This window comes from Priapulus caudatus, unplaced genomic scaffold (assembly GCF_000485595.1).
Source record: "Priapulus caudatus unplaced genomic scaffold, Priapulus_caudatus-5.0.1 Scaffold309, whole genome shotgun sequence".
Taxonomy (NCBI): Eukaryota; Metazoa; Priapulida; class Priapulimorpha; order Priapulimorphida; family Priapulidae; genus Priapulus; species Priapulus caudatus.
The window spans coordinates 375,115-401,047 of record NW_014577370.1 but is presented as its reverse complement, the minus strand read 5'-3'; the positions used below and the strand labels follow the sequence as shown (position 1 = coordinate 401,047).

Genomic DNA, 25,933 nt, shown 5'->3' with positions numbered 1-25,933 from the left:
ATAGACAGGGAGGTGTGTCACTACACGTGTCTTTGGTTGGCTGGCTTATGGCGCCATCTTGTAATCGCGCCTCCGCCACTCAGCGACTCTGCGTGACCCCACAAATACCAAAGCTGCACTCGTGTATGTATATATATATATATATATCGCCATCATGTGACTCAAGAGCGTAAACAACATGCCGAGTGGGCTCTGTTTTTTCCCGCGTAGACTGGAGCCCTATATCTCTTGACTGCGTAAGAACAACTCATTGTACGCGTTCTTGACTGCGTAAGAACAACTCGCATACAATGAGGTAGCCTCAGTAGGCTATATACTATGATTTCTAGAGGCGTGCTGACCTAGTGCGAGCTAGACGGCTATCGACGTAACTTTCACCCGAGAAAATCTTAATCGCGCTTATGAAAATAATGGCATGAATTAAGATTTCAATGCTTGCATAACCGTTATGCGTCGTCTCCATAGACATAATGCGTCGTCTACATGTATAGAATGGCAAAATGAAAGGTAAATCCATAGCATTTAGGAGAAGATGTAGGTAACGGGGTGTGCTGCGTACAGCGTGGATGAAACACAGGGCTGGTAAAATGTAAAAAAGAAGCACTCAGTCAGAATGTGATAACAACTTTCTCCTGCCGGTGTGTGCCACTCACATGCAGGCTTTTCATTTATTTACAATGGGTTTTGCGAAAACATTTCCATGGGACTGTATTTCAATCACTGCGTACATTTCAGCCTATCTCTCTGGATTGTAGCTTGATTGTAGTTATGTATGTGAAAAGCGATATGGGACGAGAATTATGAATTCCCTAGCCCTTATTCATTCACATACCAAAAATGAGCAAAATCCGTTGAACTTGAACTGACTAATGGCAATTTCCATTTTTGCCAAAAAATTGCCGTGGCTCGAAAGTACGTCGACTGGCGTGCTCCAAAATAGGACGTTCAATATGGGAGTATAGCAGTAACAACTATACCCAATTCCAAACATGTGAGTCAAAGAGTTCCTGAGTTATCGTTGACCGTAGCCAAATGTTAACGGACGGACGGACGGACGGACGGACGGACGGACGGACGGACGGACGGACGGACGGACGTACGACGGACGACGACCTATGGCAATAGCTCATCTTGACGATGCGAAGGTGAGCTAAAAAATATCCTGATATTTGTATCTAAGCCTAACTGCTTCGCAACAATAATGCTGTAAATAATACCGTATATACATTGTATACAATAATAGTGTAACTACATCAGCGGGGCTACTGCCACTGATGATGCTCACACGCCGCACCATGTACATGTACACGGTAATGTAAGCCCTCTCAGCTAATACTAATAGTAGCGCGGCAGCATACGCCCACCACGGCGCCCATGCACGCGACCGATCAATACACACACGCGCGCGCACGACGCACTGATTATACCTGCCGAATATGATTGACAAGCACAGCCGCGGGGCCAGGTGAGCATGTCACCCACACATATATATATATATAGAATGCACATTCGCAGCGTCGAAGATGACATTACATCACAGAAGCGTAACGAAACGGGAAAGGAAGATAACGTTAGAAATTATCGGTGGAGAGGGCCAACCGAATGCAAACAGCATAAACAATATACCCGATAGGCACATATAACCAAGAGCTAGTAATAATAATAAGGTATTATTAGCTCTTGATATAACGAATAAGATACAAATATATGGTATGTTTTCATTAAGACACAAGAGAGACCTAGCTATAACTGCTTTTTTGGGATGAGAGGTAATTGGTGTAGACTCCACACTCCGGTCTCCGTGGTTAAACCGGAGGAGACACGTACGTTTTCCGCACGAACTATATAGTTGCTCTTGATAAGTTGAGAACAGTTGCTCTTGATAATGTACGCATTTACTGTCTATAATAAACTTATGGTCAACCCACGATGATCTGATAGCACTGTAGAACGAGCGGACTGATACTACTCCACACGCCGTTGCCCGGCGGCCCAAACATGGCTGTCGTGATTAACGTTAGGGTCGGTTCACATCCAATCGACGTTACTGCTGGAATCGAGCGTGACCCGAGACTGAGAAAGCCGATGTAATCATGCACTAAGGGGAGGGAGAGAAGGGCAGGAATCTCTATAACAGGTTATCGATGCCGAGGTTTGCGTGGATGGATGGAAAATCTATCGGTGTCGACATCGTGGATGGACACGGGAGAGAGAAGGGTTCCGCGTGCGGAGGTCGTGCGGCCAATATTTTTGGCAAGGGATGATACAGTTAACCGGCATCGCGCACGGAGTCATCCGGCACTTCTAAACTGTACCGATCAAGCTAAGCTTTGCTAACGACTACAGTTTTATGCTATTTTTAGGTCCACCCCATGTGCACAGATACCCGGGCGTGAGTACGGCAGGGCAGATATAGTTACATGTATACCAGGAGTAGATAAAGGGACTTTATCCTTATCCTTTATCCTTTATCTTTATCTTTATCCCTTTATCTACTCCTGATGTATACGTACGACGCCATTTGCTATGGTACGCTACGAAACATTTCATGACCGAAATTGCGTGACTCGCGGCAAAGGTGAAATAACCATTAAAGCGCCAGACCTGACGTTGGTAAGTACTAACTGACCCGCAGGTACTGCAGGCACCTACGCGTGTATGCTGACTGCATGCCTGACCCGTACAGTGATCCACATACCTAACCTAACCTAACCTAGCTACACATATAAGCATCAGTGGACAATCCCAGCATAGCTGAGCCTTGCTACTTGCCTTGCTACTTGCCTTGCTGCTTGCCTGGCCCTTTCAGCGGGCGACAGACCATTCCTCGCTTGTTATGTGTAAACCTACTAGAGTACTGTAACACACGACCATACGTCGCTGTCAGATGAACTACGAGCCATGGAGGGGATAATAATAATGGGGGTCTATAATAGGCATCACCTGCGGATTAGGAGCAGCTTCGTGCTGCCTTCATTCATATCACGTACCCGACAACATCACAATGCGAGAGAATCGCCTATGCCTGATTGTGCCGAGTATATTCATTAACCGACATCGCAGATATTAAGGCAGCTGTCGCACTGCTGTAGCACATTAGAGTATTACTATCAAGAGAGAATATATACGCATTACCAATAAATTATTAATTCAAGTAATTAATTCAATTAATGCACGCTCTCTTGATGATACGTAATAATGCAATTTTTTATTGCAGTGTGTACTCTTTCACATTTGTGTGTGCGTGCGCGCGTGCGCACGTATGTACATACTTGTGCATTTCGGTAAGAAAAACGAAAAAAAAATACTGTGAAAGCATACTACATACAGGCACTTGCACCTAGCAGGGTATGAGACTCGCTACTTTCGTGAAACTTCTCGCGAATATGCGAAGAGACCCCGCTTTTAAGTCGTCGGCACCCATCAAACACACACAAGATGAGACGCGACGCGTCTAGTAGCTGCGAAAACCACGCACGATATAAAGCCCGGCTACTCAAGTAAAATTACTCACGTGTGCGCCGGGCGTATGGCTTCTAACAGTGGTGATCAGTTCAAACGATTACGTCGTACGGGGTCAAATGTACACACACCCCACCCCTCCGCGCGCATTGACCTATATAACCACAGGCATTTGGACAGTATAATTATTGTATATATAACCAAGCAATACACAAAAAGAAACGGAAAGGCAAACTACGTCCGTATACTCCATAAAAATTAAACTGTTCTGCAGCCTACAATATTTTTATAATATAATTTGTTTGCAGACTATCACCGTTAAGTAGGTTAATTATGATCGGTCAATCAATGATGAATCAATGTAGGTTAATTATGATACATTGTTCCCGATAACATAGGTAAACGTAAATCTGTCTGCAATAATCACAGACACTCTCAGTTTCACAGGCCGTTTCAATAATAGAATGATGGTAAATATAAGCACGAATTGTTTTAACTCTCAGTCTTAATGTTTATGTATTCTCTATCGACTAATAATTCCACGTAAATGTCGCCTCTGCGTCCATGTCTCCACGTAAATGTCGTCTCTGCGTCCATGTCTCCACGTAAATGTCGTCTCTGCGTCCATGTATCCACGTAAATGTCGTTCCACGTAAATGCTTCTCATTGCACGCACGCCACTGTGCACAAACTCGCAGAAAGGTCGAGTTCTGTGAGTATATATATTCATCTTTCTGCGAGTTTGTACACATAACAGTGGCGTGCGTGCGGTGAGATCGTATGTTGTATGTTGTAGAGGAGCATTTGAACAGTATTTACGGGGAATTATTACCAATGATAGGCGAACGAGAGTAGATAAACGTGAAGACGTTCGTAGTTACTCATGTTTATTCACTAACTTGTTATTGTTGAAACGGCCCAAGTGCCTGTGCCTATATTTATCTGTCCTGTGCCTGTGCAGTATTTATCTACGCACCGGGGTGTTGAGGTGGGGCATGTCGGTACACATAGCGAGCCCGTGTCCAATCTAGCACTACCTATCGCAATGAGTGCGCTGTCACTCACAGCCGGCGGCAGACACCTCACGATTACAGCAGGAACTTGGTTGTAGCAGGCACACGTTCCAATCATAATCAGGAGTGTATAACATATACACCTATCTATCTATCTATCTATCCATCTCTCTCTCTCTCTCTCTCTCTCTCTCTCTCTCTCTCTTCTCTCTCTCTCTCTCTCTCTCTCTCTCTCTCTCTCTTCTTCTCTCTCTCTCTCTCTCTATATATATAGTATATATATATATATATATTATATATAGATATAATATATATGATATATACAGTGTTTCCCCTCCTGGCAAAAAGGATCAGCGAGGCCGCTAAAAAATCATAAGGAGCTTATGGCGCGACGCCGACGGGGACTTGAAAACGCTTGGTAGTAAGATAGTTCGTCTTCCTTTACCATATCATTTTATCAGGCGTGTATACTATAATACCTCCAGATAGATAGATATAATAAAATATATATATATATATATTATATATATATATATATATTATACTAGCGGGCATACTCGGCGTTGCCCGCAGAAATCAGTGGCTTACTCAGCTGGTGACCGCTTGCGTTGAAAGGAAATTCTAACTATCTAATCTATCCGATGCATCCATGCATCCATTCCCATTCCATCGCCATCCATGCGTATGCCATCCACCGCATCCCACCCATCCCATCCCATCCATCCCATCCATCCCATCCCATTCCCATCCCATCCCAATCCCTGGCATCCATCCATCCATCCCTGGATCCCATCCATGCCATCCATCGCCATCCCATTGCCAACTCCCATGCTATGCCATCACAATGATCACATGGCCATGCCATGCCATCCCATTGCACCGCATCCCATCGCACCGCACGCACCGCATCCCATCCCATCCCATCCAAACAGTAAAAAATATATAAGAAATCAAAAGATAAAAACATTAAATATAAAAAATACAAATTACAAAAAGCTAAAGAAATTAAAAATAACGGACGGACGATCGGACGGACGGACGAACAGATAGATAGATAGTTATATATAATAGATTTATATATAATAGACTATCTATCTATCAATCTATCCGTCGTCCGGCTCGTCCGTCCGTCCGTTCCGTCGGTCGTCGTCCGTCCGTCCGTCCGTCCGTCCCATCATCCATCATCCGTCCATTCCATATATATATATATATATATATATATATATATTTATTTATTTATTTATTTATCTATCTATATTATACACGCCTGATAAAATGATATGGTAAAGAAACACGAACTATCTTTCGTATTTTACTATACTATCCTATATTACTATCCTATTACTATACTATTATTATCCTTTATTATGATCCTAGTATTATCCTATTACTATACTATATTATCGTTGGTATTTTACTACCAACGTTTTCAAAGTCCCCGTCCGCTATATCTCCTCATAATTTTTTTACGTACGCGCTGTTCAAATACTTTTCAACACAATCTCAATGTACACACGCCCCTCTGGACAAACTCGCGAAAGATAGCGTATCTCCCCCTTTCCGAGTTCATGTATGAGTTTTTGTGTTTGCACTAAACATAATTCGTGTCCAATTATTAAACTTGTATTATTGCCACTGCCCCGTGCGTGTGTGCACGACCTGTATGTACGGTCGATGCGGTGTCCCCCTGCCCCAGCCCAGCTACGGACCTGTTCATCTAACGACTGCATGGTCACGAACGAGCCCGCGAATCGTCGCGCGAATCACAACGAGCGAGCTAAGTACGTGTTACATGAGATGTATTGACTTATTTCGACTCTCTTCCCAGAGATTACATGGTCTCATTCGAAAGTCACCTATAATATCGCTCTATCCCATCTATCCTTTGCCCGCCAAACCTACTCCTTACACGCGCGCGAACGTAGTCACCCATACTCGCCACACACTCTTGGGTGGTTCGCGCACGCAATCGCACGCACGCATGCACGCACGCACGCACGTACGCAGTCATGCCTTTCCCACAACCCCGTGGGTGGCGGTGCACGACCACGCACGCACGTACGCAGGCAAACCCGATCCGTCGCAGCCGGCGAATTTCGTATCGAGTGAGCGACAAAGTGAATCAGCGTAGGGCTTCGCTACGGCCGCCTCGCGAGCGCAAACTCCGCTAAAGAGTCGTGTCAACAGCAGCCGCCCGACGGAGGGATGGAGAGTGGAGGAGCCGACCGAGCGGTGCGGCGGTGCGCGCGTCATCGCTGTTTACCGACACCGGCTGACGTTACACGGCGCCACCGGTGCATCGCTGACATCGATAGCCACTCGCCATGATGATCGTGATCGCGATCACGTAGGCGCGACGGCCATGCAGCAGGTCATACGGCGGTGTCGGCGGCTCGTGCAAATACCCCCTCCTTCCGTCCCGCCAACGTCCCGCCACCGCCCCACCTCCGCCTGTCACGTCTTCCCTCCTGCCATTCCGCCTGCCATTCATCCCGTCCACTCCGTCGCTCCGCCTGTCGTTCAGTTGTCCCCTTTTCTTCCCGTCATGCTATCATTCCGCCTGTCGTCCCGTCCACTCCGTCGCTCCTCCTGTCGTTCAGTTGACCCCTTTTCTTCCCGTCATGCTGTCATTCCGCCTGTCGTCCCGTCCACTCCGTCGCTCCTCCTGCCGTTCAGTTGACCCCTTTTCTTCCCATCATGCTGTCATTCCGCCTGTCGACCCTTTTTCTATATCCGTCGTCCCATCTTTCCACTACAATTCCCGTATCCTCCGTTATTATTCCTGGAGCGAATCCGTCACGGTCCTGCGTTTGTGCGTATAGAGGCGCGCGTGCCTGCAACGTCATCCGCCCCTCAACCGCTTCACCTGCCTTGCCGCACGGCCCATCACAATGCAGAAGTCGCCTCTGCCTTTCACGGCTCCCGAAGGATGTCCCAAATGTCGAGCCGATAGTTCGATCAGCCACCGAAATGACTTTTCAACCGCTATGCAGAAAAAACTATACGGTCGCAGCCAACCATACATCACTTAGGCTAAATCGGATGTGACATTTTCGGATTCGCCACTGCTATTTGCGTGTCGTATTCTGCGATAGTGGCAGGCAAAGCTAGTAGCGGCGTTCGCTCTTTAGTGACAGGCAAAACTAGCACATATCAACGGAAAATAACATTTCCATACACGCGATTGCCGCGAAACAACTGTAAATCCACACCTACGTAAACGTAATAACAGTGAGAGCGCGAGAAAAAGAGGAGAGTGAGAGGGAGGAAGGGGGAGTGGAGGAATACACTAAGAAGGAAGTTAGAGCCATGAAAAAAAGCGAAAGAGAGCGAGAGAAAGCGTGAGGGCAGAGAGAAAAAGAGGAAGAGTGAGAGACAGAAAGAAGAGAAAACGAACAGAGTGAGAGAAAGAGAGAGGGACAGAGAGAAAAGAAACAGGAAGAGGGGGAGCGACAAGAGAGGAAGGAAGGTAATCGAGCTCGTAACGGCCGTAACGTCAGCTACAACGAGGGGAGAAATAACACGAGGCCATTAACTCGGTGCGCTCTCCATCCGTAAGCACGCCACGCACGTACTCGCTCGTAGATGAACATAGCTATACGGAGTCAATTTCCATCACCTGAACGCCACCGCTGGGGATAGAACCTATCCACTGCAACCAGCTCGATGAAGCCCCGCGCTCAGATGAAGCCATCGCTCGACTTTCGCGAGAAATCATGCGAGCGGCCGTTAAACGTCATCGTAAACGTCGCCCCCCCCCGCTGCCACCGCAGCCTCCCAGCCGCTAATCAGTCATTAATTAACGCGATCCGTGTTACGGCGACGGGACAGCTGTGCGAGAGAAGCGGAACGCAGTGCGCGGGATCGACGCCCTGGCACATCGCGCATGCGTCACGCGGCCGATCGCACACACGGTGTCGGCGACTCGCACGCTCCGTGTTAATTAGGCGATGACGACCTCTCATGCGGAGTTCCCGCTTGCATCCGCCGTGTACGGTTCCATCCACATGACGATTGTTTTCCACAGAGAGATCCGCAGATGCCCCGTTTGGCGTGAAGCTCTCGTGGGCTTCACTAATATGATGCTATATCTTCAGCTTCGCTTATATGAAGCTCTTGCGGGATTCTCTCTGATATAAAGCTTTCACGGGGATTCACGTAGAATGCGCGTGTGTTAGATGAAGTGATATGGGTCAGGGCTGGCGATCTCATTGAATTGTAATTTTGATTAAATTTTGATTGGAGTCGAGCTGGATATGATATGGATATAATTTGGATTGGGTTGGATTTGATGGGATTTTGATTTATCTCGTATTAGAATGAATTTGGGTGGTTTTTGACCGATGCTTGGTTATTGAAATTTCCACTTGGCCCATTAAACGTGGAGAACACAGCGATTAGCCAACCGGCACCGAAAGGGACAACAGATCAAGAGGGCTTAGCTGACTATTGACCAGAAGACGAACTGCGTTATAACACGCCAGGTCACGGGCGCCATCAAACGGGTAGTTCTTCATCACTATAGATGGCCTTGCGATAGAGACCAAACTGCATGGTGCGTCAATGCGACCAGCAATACCCAGCAGTAGCAGTAGTAGCAGTAGATCGGCTCCAGTCGGCGATGAAGGCACAGGGCAGCAACACGCGTGCGCACACAATAACCCAACTCTTTTACAGGCGGCTCCAGTGTAACGATGTCGTTCGTTAGCGGGTATGACTACTGGCGATCTAAGGCTAGGCGTAGGTAGGTGTAGGTCTGTAGGTAGATGCAGGAGTGGGAGTACGCAAACCAACAGATAGACAACAACTAAGGTAGTAACGTACCGCACTGGCGTTTATTACTCGACATGATCAGAGTGGAAACAGACACAAGGTATAAGATGCGAGCTATGAGTGAGTGAACAAGAGTCAGTCGGAAGGACAGTCAGGTTCTCCCGAGCTCGGCTAGAGCCTTCGCTTTTAAGTCCGTCCGTAATTGGTTACCATAAAACCCGCGCCTTAGTGACACATTTCTCACGACGCGAGTTTCTCACGGCGCGACTTCGAGAGCAGGTGGTCCTCCACCGTCGCCTCTTCTCCTTTGTCGCACCTAGGTGTCACCATCGGGATTCATTCCCGCGACGGGCGGGCTCGGGTGTAGCCGGTGTTTATATACCATAAACACTCCTCGCTACATTTCCGCATCCAGCATTGCTGACCTGCTAACCACGTTCTCACGCTACTATATTATATAGGAGTTTCACCTGTGTTCACCTGAGTTTCACCCCTCTCCGATAAATACCATTTCGGTAGGATCACCATGATGATATCTACGAAGCGGCACAGGCACAGAATCCATACGTGCTAGAATCCAACATTTAGCAGTTGCGGTTACCACAAGTATATATATATATATATATATATATATATATATATATATATATATATATATATATATAATATACCGTACGCAAGCGGGCATACGAGTTCAACATAACGAGTTCAACATCAGTCCCCCTTCATTTCAAGTGACACTCACCTACAAGCTCAAGTGGTTAGCGCGCCATAATTGCTACTTGACAGAGTCTAGGGTTTGTTCCGTACAAAAATGAACAAGTAGCAAACGCCTGTTTATCTTTCCCGCGCAAACGGTTGTACGTAGTATATGCACTAGTTTCTGTTGTTTTCGAGAAGTTTCACTACTTCTGATCCCCACGTCCGCATTTTTTTGGGCCAAGACCAAAAACTCAAGTGACCCAGATCTTAAAAGCATACTGGCAGGTAAGAGGAAAAGAGTACATCTCGTGTCGACGGCACTTATTTTTTGTTCCGAAACCTTGGATAATTTCTCTTTACTTACATGACATGCTCATTCTAAACCAGCGGGCGCACGAGCGGGCGCCTGTGCGTGCAACTGAGTGAGAGTGTGCCCGCGATTCATTAATGGCGAGGGCAGCAATGTTAATGGACTGTCGACGTCACCGAATAGAAAACAAAAATTGCGTAAAAGCTATTTAAAAAGTCACCATGTTGTCGAATCCCCCCGTGTGACCACTTAACATCGGTGTCGGAAGCGTATCCGAGCCAGGCAGCGGCTGTTTTTACAAAATGAGTGATTTCCGTTTACTAGGTTCCATTTTTCTAGGCTAAAATGCTTTCAGATGTATAGAAACCGCATCGTTTGCGTAGGCTACGGCGTTCTTCTCCAATGAGTAAACCATGTAAACGCGTGTGCATTGCACAGTAATGCAAATATGTGAGTTTCCGTGCACAGCAGCACACGCACGCACACAATCACGGACACGCCTGCTTGTACACACGCGCACCCATTCACGAACACACAAACACCCACGCGCGTGTGGGCACGAACACACACACGCACACACGTATGCCCACTGAGACCCACACGGCCACTCACACAAGCGCACACACCAACACACCCGCGCACGAACATCTACCACACACATGCGCGCGCACGCATAAGCACGCGCGCGTGGCTACCGTGCTCCTAGCTCTAGAACTATTATCTATAGCCCATCACTCTGCCACAGGCCTGTGGCAGAGCGTGTGTCAGAGCGAAGGGCTATAGTTCTAGAGCTACCGTGCTCCAATCTATATAGCTGTCGATGGCACCGGTTTTGTGATTACCGAGATTTATTAATCACATGCTGCATCAGCGCAACATTACTCGCGGCCACCATCACGCTCTGCCTCACTCACAATACGATACATCCGTTTAGCACGATCAACATGTGTGCGTTAGACGGTAGACCTATGTAGCAGCACCGCAGTACAGTAGTACTACGTGCGAACGCGGTACAGCAGGACCTGGTGAACAAATGAGTTCCGTTTCTCGCACTGCGGGGTGTAACTACTTGTGACTCTGGTGGTCGTGTGCATAGTGTGAAACGTACCGGTACGGTCGTTACCTACCTAGCCTGAGTAAGCCTGAGTATCTAACAACTGTACAACCCACCCCACCTGTAGAGTGTACACCACACTGTCTGTAGCCCACCTAGCAGCTTGCATAGCCCAACCTGGTACAACCTACTGTGTGTAACCCACCAACCCAACTACCATGTTACTTGTACGGGTATAAAGATCTCTAAATCGCTTGTACAATTTAGTAAATACAATACACGCGCTGAACAATACAACAAGATTCAATCCACTATTGCCAACGAAGAGTGTACAACCTACGGTACACTACCGACGAATTCAATATATATAATATATATATAGTATAATACTATATATATAAGTATGGGTGTGTGTGTGTGTGTGTGTGTGTGTGTGTGTGTGTGTGTGTGTGAGAGAGAGAGAGAGAGCGTGCGTGCGTGCGTGCGTGCGTAACAACTAACATAGCCCATGGCGGACGCACGAATGCACGAGTGCACGAGCACGAGCGTGCACGTCGTGCACGAGCGCACGACGCACGAGTGATCCCCTGCCAACTGTTGAGGGAGGTGTCGCTCACATTCGTTCCTAACTCTTGGGTGAAAGTGACAATCCTGTGATTAATTTTGTTCCCGCCACAAAGCGGTCCCGTTGTCGCGCGCGCGTGTCACCACTGTGAACAGGTTTATTGCGGGTTCGTAGTGAGTACGTGTAACTGACGCTGAAGGGGTCGTTGCCGTATCAGGAGGTGCATATATGTATACAGTATACACAAAGTGTACCAGACTTGTAATACAGAAGTTTACCCTAACCTTAACCCTAAACATACCTCAAAGTCATATACATATATAAACATAATACTAAACAACCTAAAACTACATCGGGTACATATATGTAATACCTGATACGACAACGACCCTTCGTGCGTAACTGACCAACAAGGAAATGCGCGGGTGCTCACCGCAATACGTAGGAATACGCTGAATGACTGGGCGCATAGCGTGTAAATACTAAATAGTAACGGGTACGTTAACGTACGGTCCACGTAACCCTCCCACATAAAGGCTCATAAGACACATAAGCTCACCGATGCTACTAGAGTTAGTTTCGACTCGCGTTGGTTACGGTGAGCAGAGTGAACCTACTAGAGACGAGGGTCGTAGACCCGGCGTCTGCAACGCCATTCAATGGGACGATTATAGATAGTATCAAGAGCATATAATACCTAGCGTGTACAACGAGAAAATAGTGCTATTTCACGGCAATATTATTCTACTTTGTCTGCGAGTCTAGAATGTTCATGGTATTCCCTTAAAGCAACCTGTAGCATGTTCATGGTATTCCTTTTTCATGCAACTCGGCTGCGATTCTAGCATCCCTTTGCTCTCTGAAACAAGACCAACCGCTTGCCACTACGATACTCCTAGGCCGAGATATTGGCGTGTAAACCTCGCCTCCCACAGGCCTCACGACGCCTCGCATCTACATTATTCTCGAACTAGTATTAGCTCTTGATAGTATCAAGTATCGGGAGTCGGCCTACGCACCTGTGCCATCCAACTACATCCATAGAAAACACCTAATTTCAGCTTACAGCAGCTGCTGCTGGCCGCTAGCGATTGATAAGGATTTCCCCCTATAAACACGTAAGGGCGGTAGCATTCAGTAGCCACCCATGCAAGCGTGCATTCGATCCGCCGGTCTCGTTCGCAAGTAGCTGCGTCATCGCTCATAAACGAATTAATTATGCTGGACGTGGTGTTGGCAACCGAGAGCGATGTTATCGGAGTGGGTACACATGCACTTGGAGCGTTTCAATAAAATATAATGCTAAATAAATACGAAATCTATTTACTACCAAAGTCCTAATCTTAATGTTTCTATAATCTCTTTCACCTATTATTCCCGACAATTTCCTGCAAATGCCATCCAAATGCTCATCCGTAGACTGTAACAAACGCTGGCTGCCGCTGCACACTGACACATAAATAGATATATTATCAAGAGCTAATAATACCTAGAGTGTACAACGGAAAAACGAGAAAATAGTGCTATTTCACGACAACATTATTCTACTTTGCCTGCGAGTCTATAATAATTTCATGGTATTATTAGCTCTTGATATTATATATTTAACAACTAAATGTATCACAATACAAGTTAGACAATACGTAGCGCGATACTTCCAATGGCGCTGTCGCTCTGTAAATTTGCAGACGAAATTTATGTTTACGTGATACGTGTACTGGTAATGGTTTGTATCATGAAACAATGTACACGAAACGTCCTAGACGCTGAAAAGAATTTTTTGCCACACTGGTAGTTTTTTTGCTCTAGCCCTGGCACAAGTCTTACAGGTGTCCGTTTTTTCAATTATTAATGGGTCATATTGATCTAGTTACGACATACAAGAATACAAGTATTCCGTATATTGTGTATGTTTTTCTGTTACGGCTGGCGGGCCGTAATAGCCTAGGGGCTACCTAATGGTTGGGCCCGTTTGGTAGTTCTTACAGTAAGCCTAGAAATCGCTACCATACTTCGCATACATAAAGGAACAAACTATAAACTCTAAACCAAGGCAAATTGTTCTCAACATAAAATGGCACTTGCGTTTTTTCATATACCGGTTTTTGCTGCTACTGCTGCTGTAGATATGTAACGTTGAATGTCGATTTAAATAGAATTAATGTTCGATGTAGAAATGATGAAGAAGGAATCCAAACTTGTGTATTAAACTTAATAAACTTTAATAACTGGCACACAGTGTAGTCACATCTTGCACAATGACCCTAGAAACGCCCGACCTAAAACACGTTTACAATAATTTATTCTCCCTATAACATCAATGTAGCCGCAACAAGATGCGCGACGCTCTGTCTACATAGATTACCACTAAAACAACCCCGAGTCTAGCCGCACTCCGCGTCTCTAGCTAATTTATGTAACATCTGTAAATCATATTATGTTACACATACATTAGCTTAGGTAAGTTAGTAAGTTAAGTAAGGTCATTGTAAGGTAAGTTGGTAAGGTTGGTGTGGGTTGAGCAAGGATGATGAGGGGAAAACTTCGGCACGATTTCTTTACTAGGCAACAATTTTTGCAAGACTCGCCAAAATTAATTTAGGTGACCATTACTGTAAATCATTGTTGGCCAATTTGGTTCATTCGCCATCTGCATTACCAACAGTCGTTTTGGAATGCATGTACACAGATCCTGTATGGCGGCAGTTTATGTTAGATGTGCCAGCTACGTGACGTAACGGTACTGTAACTGTAGCAAAGTACGTGGTGACAACGAGGACAACTCTGCAGTAATGTCAGGGCATCATATCAGCTCTTGCAACCACAAACTTGAAAGGGTATGTTAGTGAAGCTCATAGGGTCTATGTCCCCCAGGGTACTGCCGGCGTAGGCGGCTCCCTAGACTCGTTAGTGGAGTAGGTGAGGTATGGTCCGGCATATTAGATAGTATCAGGGTACGTTCCGGTATACCGGACCGTACCCAGGGTACGTTCCGGCAGTACCCTGGGGGACATAGACCCTCTCAGCGTTAGTGAAATGAACGCAGAGCCGACAGACTATGAGTCCAAGTCAGAGCATCAGCCAAACAACCTGGTAGTTGTACAGATAATGATGTCCCAATTTTATTTATTTATTTATTTTTGCCCAGGGACACCCTCTCAATCCTCGATAGGTACTGTTCTTCTCATGAAATTTGAGATATACGGTAATTACTTTCTCATCATCATATAAATTATGATCGAATATCAAATGTTTGCGGTAATATAACCGATTAGATAACTAGCCTACTTATAGAGATAGGATAGCCTACTTCAAGGATAGAGAACATGGGTCCCAATAAAACCAATGTCATTTACATCAATATAAATATAATATTATATCAATTAATGGTTAAGGTTAGCAGAGTTAGGATTAGGGTTAGGAGGATCGTTAGGTTAGAATTAGGGTTAGGGTTAGGTTTAGGCACATTGGTTTTATTGGGACCCATGTTCTCTATCCTTGGCCCAACAAAATATTCATTAATCATAGAAAAATTGGTTAAATTGCAAAAAATAAGCATTTTGGAAGTATTATTATAAATTATCATTGCAAGATAGAAAGATATTTAGTTAACAACTTATTAAACATCAAATCGCCGTAATCTAGCTTACTTATGTGGGTCGAAGTTTGCATATTTCTTCCATTCTGGGTTGCTTTTGTAGTTGTTCATAAGCATCTCCACTACTTCGACGTCTACGTCATTCTTCTCGAATACTTGTCTCAGTGCAGCAATGAGTTCGTCGAGTGTTTCAGGTAGTTTACCAGTCAATTTCGCAAAAGAAATTTTGCGGTTTGCCATCATTACGTCTGCGTCGAAACCGCAAAAGCAGTAGGCCACGTATTGAATCGATCAACTATCATCGCGCATCAGTGCTTCGAAGTTAATCTACAACAAGTGAGCTAAGCTGAATGACAACAACCAATCGGACATAGCTGCGTACACAAACACAGATTATCCTGCGACAAGTGTTAAAGACTAGTAAGATCACACCGTAGATTAATACGGACGAAGACGCACTGAAAGGAAACTCACGACCACAAATATGAAGCTGAACGAATGTTAAAACAATTCAAATCACTATGTTGCATAACATAAACCGATAAACTCCAGATACGAATACAGCGTCTCGAAATATAGTGAGAATACACAAGACTTTGCGACAAGCAAGAGTGACACGCCAGTAGATGTGATCTAGTAAAAAACGATACGATAATAAGTTGAAGACAAAATGATGATGATGAGTATAACACGACGGATTGAATTCACGATCCATATAACACACAAGTTGGCCTGAATAAGCGCATGCACAAGCTTTACAAGGAATACCACCACAATAAGCAACGCCGAAATACAGAGTCGGATAGCGCACCACCACACTTAACAATGACTAAGACGTCGCAAGACCAATATAACACACAATAGAAGATTGAAGAAGAGAACTACATAAATTCTCATAACATATCAAATATCTAAATGGCATACAGACATCATAAGCACAAATATGAAGTACCTAGTACGCATTAATAAACTAATACCGAGTCTATATAAATACTATATAAATCAATAAATCAATAAATATATTAATATAATAAGAATATACAATATCATAATAAATGTAAATAATATACACAGCTACCTAAATGTATATAATTGCAGATCCTAATTCCACATATTACCAGAAAAGACAAAGAAACAGAAATATATTGGTCAGCTATCAACTAATTTCAGCATCGTTCGTTGAAGATGACTCCTTATCGAAACCGTATTAGCTTATAATAATTGGAAGTCTAATATAACTGACATACATATGTTGTCAGTGCTACAAGCGAAACAATACGTCTGATCGCTAAATTGTACATGGTCACCGAAATCATTCGCTATTTTAGATATATTATTATTAATAGCCGAGGCACACATCCCAAATAGAAAAGCCCGTCCTCTTCAGAATCATCATTTTCGTAGTGCTCACGATATCTCTGCTCATCTCTCTCTAGGGCTCTCCTCTCTCTCTCTCTCCTCTCTTCTCTTCTCTCTCTCTCTCATCTCTCCTCTTCTATCTGCTCTCTTCTCCTCTCTCTCTCTCTCTCTCTCTCTCTCTCTCTCTCCTCTCTCTCTCTCTCTTCTCTACTCTCTCTCTCTCTTCTTGTCTCTCTTTACTCTCTCATCCCTCTCTTTCTCTCTCTCTCTCTCTCATCTCTCTCCTCTCCTCAATCTCTTTTCTCCTCTCATCTCTCCTCTCTCTCTCTCTGACATGAAGCCAAGACTGTTGAATCTCACGGTTAGACAATAGGCGCAAATGCGGAAGTTTGTGACATTGATGCGTTTTTGACTCCGACAGTACTTGAGCGCTGAGCCAGCGGTATATTTGGGATACAAAATATGGCTTGCCGGTCTAGTATTGATTATATGAAATACTTGACTGCGGTATAGATTCCTGCAGCATCCGGCGTATAAGTGATTTCCGCGTAACTCTCGTCGCTGCGCGAATCATAAAATGCCTCGCTACCGCTCTCCTCCTCCGTACCCTCACTCGCTTCTCTCCTTCTCTCTGCTCTCACGTCCTATCTCTTCTCTCATCTCTCTCCTCTCTCTCTGCTCATCTACTCTCTCCTCTCTCTCTCTCTCTCTCTCTCATCTCTCTCTCTCTCTCTCTCTCTCTCTCTCTCTTCTCTCTCTCTCTCTCTCTCTTCTCTCTCCTACTCCTCTCTCTTCTCCTCTCTCTCTCCTCCTCTCTCTCTCTCGTTCTCTCGCTCTCTTCTCTCTCTCTCTCGCCTCATCTCTCTCTCTCTCTCTACTCTCTGCTCGTCTCTCTCTCTCTTCTCTCCTCTCTCTCTCTCGTCTCTCTCTCTCTCTCTACTCTCTCTTCTCTCGTCTCTCTCTCTCTCTCTCTCCTCTCTCTCTCCTCTCATCTCTCATCTCGTCTCTCTCTTCTCTCTCTCTCGTCTCTCTCTCTCTCTGCTCTCCTCTCTCTCTCTCTCTCTCTCTCTCTCTCCTTTCTCTCTCTCTCGCTTCTCGTCTCTCTCTCTCTCTCTCTCTCTCTCTGCTCTCTTCTACTCATCTCATCTCTCTCTCTCTCTCCTCTCTTCTTTTTCTCTCTCCTCGCTTTCTCCTGTCGTCTCCTTCTCCTCCTCGTCAGTCTCTTCCTGTCTTTCTGCTCGGCGTGTCGTCGTGTCTCTTTCTTGGTGCGTCTCTGTTGTGGTTTGTTTTGTCGTTTTCTCTTGTTCCTTGTTTTGCGCGCTCTGGGTGCTGTGGTGTTTCTTTTGTGGTCGTCGCGTGCGTGCGGGTGTGGGCGTGGCGGTTTGCGTGTGTGCGTGCGTGCGCGTTGGGTGTCGCGTGTTGCCGTTTTCGCGTGCGTGTGACGTGCGTTGGTAGCCAGCGGCGCGCGCTTGTCGCTTTGTGTCGCTTGTGTGTGCTGCTGCTGTGGTCCTGTGTTAGCAGCGCGCGCGCGTGTTATGTATACCAAATAAACATAGCTAGTACAGATATGTTCACAATTTCAACTGCAGATGGCAGCACATCACATTTGTGTGCGCGTTCATAGCACTAGCAGACAATGAAGCATAATAAACTTAGAGATATATTAGAAAACGGTTATTATAGTATACTAGCGGATATAGTAGTTATCATGGCAAATATACCGTCATTAAAGCTGAGTTTAGTGTACGTTTTCTCCATGTTTTGTTCAGGTAAAACTAATTGTCTGTTGTCACTGTCGGTTTCAGTGCAAGTGTTGTCAGTCAGTGTCACTGTCAGCCTCAACTTGAGTTGAGGCCCAAGCAGTGACTATAACTTTGGTAAAAAAATGTAAACGTGCGTGATGATTCAGTGTCACATTTTTATTGCTGTTATTATCAGGATTCGGACAGTATTACCAACAACAACCAGGCCAGTCCGCTGGTGGATACGGTCAATATGGGAGCAGATATTATGGGCAGGCTTCAGTGGGCCAATCTGCTTCTGCTGCTTCCTACTATGGTAATCATTAAATACTTAATAATGGGTCATTTTATAATTCCGTTCATACTACACATACAAATGCATGCCATTAGGCGAATATCTGATACATACCAGGTATACATATCACGTTTCTTTAATGTGCTTCTACAATGCAGGAACCCAGCAACAGCAGTACAGTGGCCGATGGGGAAAATGGAGTGCCTGGATATGCACAGAGGAATGTGTCGGCTCCGTGAAAGCAACAAGGAAAAGAAGATGTACAAATAATTATTCGGGGACAACCTGTGCACCTGATGCCAATGGAATCTCAGGTGTCCAGACTCAACCATGCGCAGGAGTTTGTAAAAAAGGCAAGCAATATTTCTACTGTGCAGCTTGTGCATACTTATAGTCAAGAAGAGCATATAAGCAATTTTTTGTTTTGATTAGGGTGGCATATGCTATTGCTATAGTGTATTTGCCGCACTAAAACAAGACATTTAAATTTATGCATGCATGGTTTCAGTTAAACAATAAATAACAGACAAGGTTGATTTTTCGTTTTTTACTGAAGTCTTATATATTACCAAAGACCAAGAAGGCAATATGGAAACGGCAAAGAATAGTAGGATCGTGGATCACATCAGTCAAAGTTTTTAATATTAATAAAACTAAATCTAACCACATCGTTTCTTCGGCTTGCAGAATGGGCAATGTGGGGTGACTGGAGTGAGTGCACGGCAACGTGTGAGGCACCTGATCGCGTGAGGCACCGCCGATGCGAGGGTTTCGGAATACCCTGTGTCGGAGTAGCGCAGGAGTTCTCCCAGTGTCAGGATCCATCACGCCAACAGTTCTGCCCGCTAGGTACAGGTCATTAATATACTAAGGCTCACCACACTCTCATTATGAATTCTATATTACCTATAGAGTTGCCGCTGGCCGGGCAGCCTCATGGAAACAGAAACCGCAATTTACAAGTGCTGCCAGTACATGTAATTTCCAGAGAATAATACATGCAAATACTAATGTTACGTGTATGTGCCATCTATGAAATGGTAATTTGGGAACGTACTGTAAGCTGACCGCTAAAACAGCTCATGCGGGCCCTGTCAAACAACACTAGAAGGTGTTCTGGGCAACACTAAGAGTGCTTGAGAGCACCTATGCCAAATCTTGTCAATTTAAAAGTGGGTTCTTGGCCTCTGTAGTAGAGGTGGCACGTACTGGATTGCATCGTTTAGAAAACTGTTGGGAACATGAACCTAAATTTATTCTAATCTGATCTAATTTTCACCAATTGCACATGCAGCATAGTATGTTACAGCAAAAAGAACTGTTAGCCTTGCTTCACGTTTCTTTCCATGTCAAACAGCCATGTATCTCCATATGACCAGTACCTGGCATAGTATATATGCTTGGTTGTAAGTGCCAATTGAACGGCAACACCCTAGTTTTACAGATAGAACCTTCTCCTCATTCAAGGAGGCTTCGAGTTAAAAACGTCTGACTTGTGAAGATCTGTAACTTTTGGTTGCGACTGTGATCTTATTCTCTTACGAAGCTGATATCGTGTCTATTTTTAGTGGATGGTGGCTGGTCGCGTTGGAGTGACTGGGCTGTAGAATGCAGCGTTACTTGTGGGTATAATGGTGTGAGGGCTCGCACCAGGGTGTGCAACAACCCACCACCCACAAAGCGTGGCCGAGGTAATAAGAATGTCATATCTCATAAGGTTGCTCCACTCCATTTCTGGTGAAACAGTATGGTTTTTGACAAGTTAGTTTCGTGAGTCTAAGCATATGCATGCCTACCGAAATCTAATTTGCTCTTCTATCTACCGTTATAACGTTGTACCACCCTGTTATAAGCAATGTAACAGATATGTACTTGTGTCGATATAAACCTTATTGGTTTTTAGTCTTTCTGATTCGATTCTAATTTTTTTGGAAGCAGTGGCAGATCTAGAGGGGGGGTTGCAACCTCCCCGTTCAGCCACTGACTAATGTTATGATACTAGTAAAATTGGGGCAAAAAAAAGAAGAAGTCTGCAGGCTGATAGAAACTAGGGATTTCCCCTGTGACCACACAGCTGCCTGAACTGTCAGACTTGAACACTGTCACGTTGGGGGAGCACTAAAACCACCCTGGCACCGCGTGCCTTCGGCATGTCTTCACTCAAATATCAACCCCCACCTCTCCTGAAAGCTAGATCTGCCCCTGGGATGTAGTGGCTATCTATACAATGACAGGCTGACTGACCTACCTACTATGCCCTGGCTTCCAACTTTGAATTGAACGAAAATGGAAGGTCATGTTTGGAATTTTGAAAAATAAAAAAAGTGCATCATTTTTGTTATTGCAGTAATTATAAGATTGTAGGAATCGTAGAGGCATTATCTCTGACAATGATATTGATTTATTAATGGTTTAGTTTGTGAGGGAGACACAATGCAAGGACTCCCTTGTTCCGTTGATGTCATTTGCCCCATACATGGCAACTGGACAGAATGGAGTAAATGGACCTGTTCAGTATCGTGTGCAGGAGGTCCGTATTGCCATAGCATTCCGGACACGATTGAGCAATATCCGATTTCTTTTACAAGAGCACTCACTTATGCATCTGGGTGAAAAGTGGTGTTAAAAGTATATATCATATGTCGTAAATGACATCTTTAGAGTGCACAATTTATTATACAAAGCTCTAAAGTAAGTTATAAGATGGAAACTTATCACTGACGGGGATCTACTGCTGGTATAAACCCGCACCAACTTCTAATAAGCTATATATTGCATGTAAGATCTCGTTTTGTCATCTCTACAGAGCACAAGTATTGAAATCATGCATTTTAGCCCGGGTGCCGCTCTCATTGGTTATACATTGTATTTTATTGATTGCGTCATTGCGTGACTGCCATTCAGCGTGATTTCTTGTCTGGACTAGGTCAAGGTAACCGCACGAGGGAGTGTGACAACCCTGCTCCCGCCTACGGTGGCAACTTCTGCCGTGGCAACACAACGATGTCGGGTGCGTGTAACACGTTCACCTGCCCGCCCGCTCACATGATCACGCTCTCGCCAGGTGAGGTATCATCTCATACCGCCCCGCGATTATCACCTTAAATGAGACAGAACATGCAGTTCTTCTAAGAAGCGTAAAATATTCAGCTAAAAGCAATTATTCAATGTCAGTGCATGAATGTACATGCCTGTATAGCCAGGAGGGGTCAGAGGGATCACACGACCCCCCCCCCCCTGTAACACCACGTGGTGCGTTTTTTATGCCAGTTATTTAACCTTAATGTCTTGAACTATTCATTAATACTTCAGTAAACTGAGTTGTGCATGCAGAAATTGCGTTTGTTGTACATATATAGCATAGTATATAGGCCTACTAGTTGTTGTATCATTTGAAGCAGGTGTAGCATCATCCAGTGACGACCAGCGGGGACGAAACTCTTACTGTTCTCTTTCAAGTAGCTGCGTGATTTTCAAGAATTGGAAAGATTTAGCATTCTGTGAGCATGCAGTCATGCAGTCTGTGATACCACGAGCTAATAATACCTATTATATTACCTATAGGTATTATTAGCTGTTGATTATATTGGTGTTGAAGGTCCACATGAGCGCAGTATTATTTAAGACAAATTTGGAAGATGGGCAGAAAAGAACAAAAGCAGTGGCAGCTGCAACGAGCTGCTGCGACCATAAATCCACCATATAGGGGACGTGTTTAAAAAATCGACAGGAAAGGGTTACCCTCTCACAATGAGTACAAGTATGAGATGGGAATCGAATGATATAGCATTATGCATTACGTTATAGAATTGAAAAAATATTGTTGTGGGAGCATCAATATGTGAGGAGAGGCTCGATCTCTGCTTTCGGCTTGATACACACGCACTATGACGACGCACGTATCATGCAGATCTAGAAGAGACTGTCACCATATTCACCGCACTCCATTCAATGAAACTGCAACCACACAGTGACATACCGTAGAAGCTACTGACAGACCTAGGGAGTTTTTTTTGCTTGGCTTTATTTCACATAAATGTGAAACTGACTTAATTCTGAGCATAGGTTTAGGTGTTCATCAATGCACTAATTATGCGTGCTTTGACTTCTTCAGGTTTGAACGTTATATCGTACACAGTTCATTCCAAAGTAAAATATTCTGAAAGTATTTATAGTACTTCTGCATAATTGTGCTCATGCAGTACACTAACTAAGTGGGTTGCTCCAAAGGTCCACTTTCGGATAAAAAAAAGCTCACCCCTCCTGGAATGCTCGCTATATGGGTCTGATGTAGTATAATTAATAAGAGGATAGAGTCAGTCAGTTGTGCTGTGCCTTTCTGTAGAGTGTTAATAGCATTAACATATGGTGACATAAGTGAGCTTGAGGCCAATTTAGCAGTAGAGGTGCCGTCTAAACATCTTTATTTTAAAATATATTTTCAGACGAAATCATGGGTGGCGTAGCTCTTATATTTATTTACCTCTGTGTGTGCGCACGAACGTGCGTGTGCGTGGGTCCAATCGCGCTTGAATGTGTGCGTGTGTGTGTGTGTGTGTGTGTGTGTCGTGCTGGCTGGTGTGTGCGTGCGTTGCGCTGCGTGCGATGCGTGCGTGCGTGCGTGCTGCTGTGCGTGCGTGTGGTGTGTGTGTCCGTGTTGTGTGGCTGCGCGCGCGCATGTTGGGTGTGTGTGTGCGCCTGGTGTGCGTTGTGCTGTGCCTGTGTTGCTTGTGCTGTGGGGTAGTGTGTGCGTACGCGCGCGTGCTTATGTGCGTGTGCGTCCGGCGCGTCTTATGTGCGTGTGCGTGCGCGCGTCTTATGTGCGTGTGCGTGCGCGCGTCTTATGTGCGTGTGCGTGCGCGCGTCTTATGTACGTGTGCGTGCGCGCGTCTTATGTGCGTGTGCGTGCGCGCGTCTTATGCACGTGTGCGCGCGTGCATGGGTGCCTGCATGCTTGCGTTAAACATTGATGTCTGCAAAATGTAGTCCCCATCTATATTCCGATCGTTATAGTTGCAACTCTATAGATCTATTGGAAAGTGTAGTCGTTTCATTATCAAAAACGTTCTCACCAAATTTTCCCTCGCTTCCTTCTGCGATCAGAGATCATGGCCGCCGTGCAGCGCCACCTGGAGAGCATTCACTACAACTATGAGAAGCGGGAGCATGAGACTGCATTCCTACCGTGTCGCAGCAATGTCACCGACATGATATATGCGGCCTACCCAGAGTCGACTCTGCTGTGGAGCAGGAACGGACAGCCACTGCACGTGGATATGCTGCGAATGCACTTCCAACTAGGAGACATTAGTGAGCCTGAACAGATCTACTCCCCTGCTAATGTCATTGATCAAATTTTTTCATCTGTCAGTGCTGGCTGAGGATGACGTCTACTCCTCACCGCTGTTGCTGTTGACCAGGTCTACCCACCCACCTATGCTATTGACCACCACTACTCCCATACCAACGATGGCTGACCACCTCTAACCCCCTGATAATGTTACTCCACACCATCTCTATTCCCCTGTGAATGATGGCTGACCACCTCCACTTCTTTATCCAATGTTGCTGATCACCTCTACTCTCGTGGCAATGCTGTTGACCACCTAGCTCTAATCTCTTGCCAATACTGCTGACCACCTATACTCGATCACCTGTCACTGATGGCTGACCATGCATCTATACTTCCCCGTTAATGATGCTGACCATCTCTACTCATTTGACAATTATGGCTGACCACTTCTACTGCCTTGCCAATGCTGCCAACAACCTCTACTCGCCTGCTAATGATGGTGACCAACTCTACTTTCCTATTAATACTGTTTAAGACCTTTACGTCTCTGTCAATGATTGCTGACTACATCTATTCCTATATTACCACTGCTGACCGTTTTCCTTATAACCATCGATACTGATCCGTAGTCTACACCACACTCTGACAGTTTCTAGCTTGTTTTCTGCTACGCTGATAAATCATGCATGCGACTGAAATCATGTGGTTAAACGCATTTCATATGCTATTTTACTTTATCCCCATAGAGATTACGGACCTCCTTGCCAATGATACTGGTGTGTATGTCTGCCAAGTAGAGTTCTATCCAAATATTACACAGGTAACCTATGTACCAAATACTACCAATCACTATATGTATTGTTATCAATAATTTATACTTATATCGAAATGTATATTACATGCAAAACTTTGTGAACATTAGGGTTGAAGCTATTATTATTATGAGCATTGATTTTTTTTCTAGAAAGAATTACCTTGTACTTTAAGTAGTGTTGGCGAATTTTTATAAATCTCACAGGCCAGCAAAACAGTCGTAGAAAAAAACAATGAAGCAGAAGGATACTTTCCTGCGAATTCTTTTGCAACTAGGTTTGGGGGAAGCTAGATTTCCTATTATGGATTCCGTTACTAGGTAGTGTCTATCGTTGCGCTCTCGGTGATGACGATGGAGGCTGGTATATCGACACGTGCGACCTTTGACACTGAGCTGGAATGTAACAGCGTTGCGTTCGGCGTGATATTTAATGACATGAATCAGAAATGGTTTCATAATGACACCATTTACAAGAACTACGAAACAACACCACCGCAAATGGTAAGGGCCCAGCCCTCTATATATGTATATGAATATATATATATATATATATATATATATATATACATCTACTCACTCTGTGATGCGAAACATTTCTGTGTAGGTTTTAGCTAGTCGTGCTGCAGATGAAAGTGACATTGGAAAAAACTTGCTTCTATATATATATAGTGCACTTATCAGAATTTTGATAGTCTATCTGTCTGGCTGTATGTCTACTAGCTGTCTGTCTATCTGTCTACCTGTCTGCATATACCTGCCTGTCTAACTGTGTGTCTGCATGTGTGCGTTTCTGCCTTTTGCGTGTCTATCTGTTCGCATGCATGTCTCTCTCCTTTCCTGTCCCTCTCTTTCTCTCTCCCTCATCAATGGTCTCTTTGGCTCTCTCTCTCTCTCTCTCTCTCTCTCTCTTTCTCTCGTTGTTATATGACTCTATTCTCCCGTATCCGTTGCAG

General features: G+C 44.9%; 1 protein-coding gene across 1 annotated transcript in view; it reads right to left on the bottom strand.

Moving 5' to 3' along the window:
• Positions 1-15,733, bottom strand: part of LOC106808854 (cysteine dioxygenase type 1-like) — a gene marked incomplete at its 3' end in the record, with an annotated part of 30,480 nt that extends 14,747 nt beyond the window's left edge. Inside the window, 1 exon segment of the mRNA XM_014811742.1 lies at positions 15,530-15,733. Within this exon segment, the coding sequence (XP_014667228.1) occupies positions 15,530-15,720 (191 nt within the window).
• Between the last annotated feature and the right edge of the window lie 10,200 nt (positions 15,734-25,933).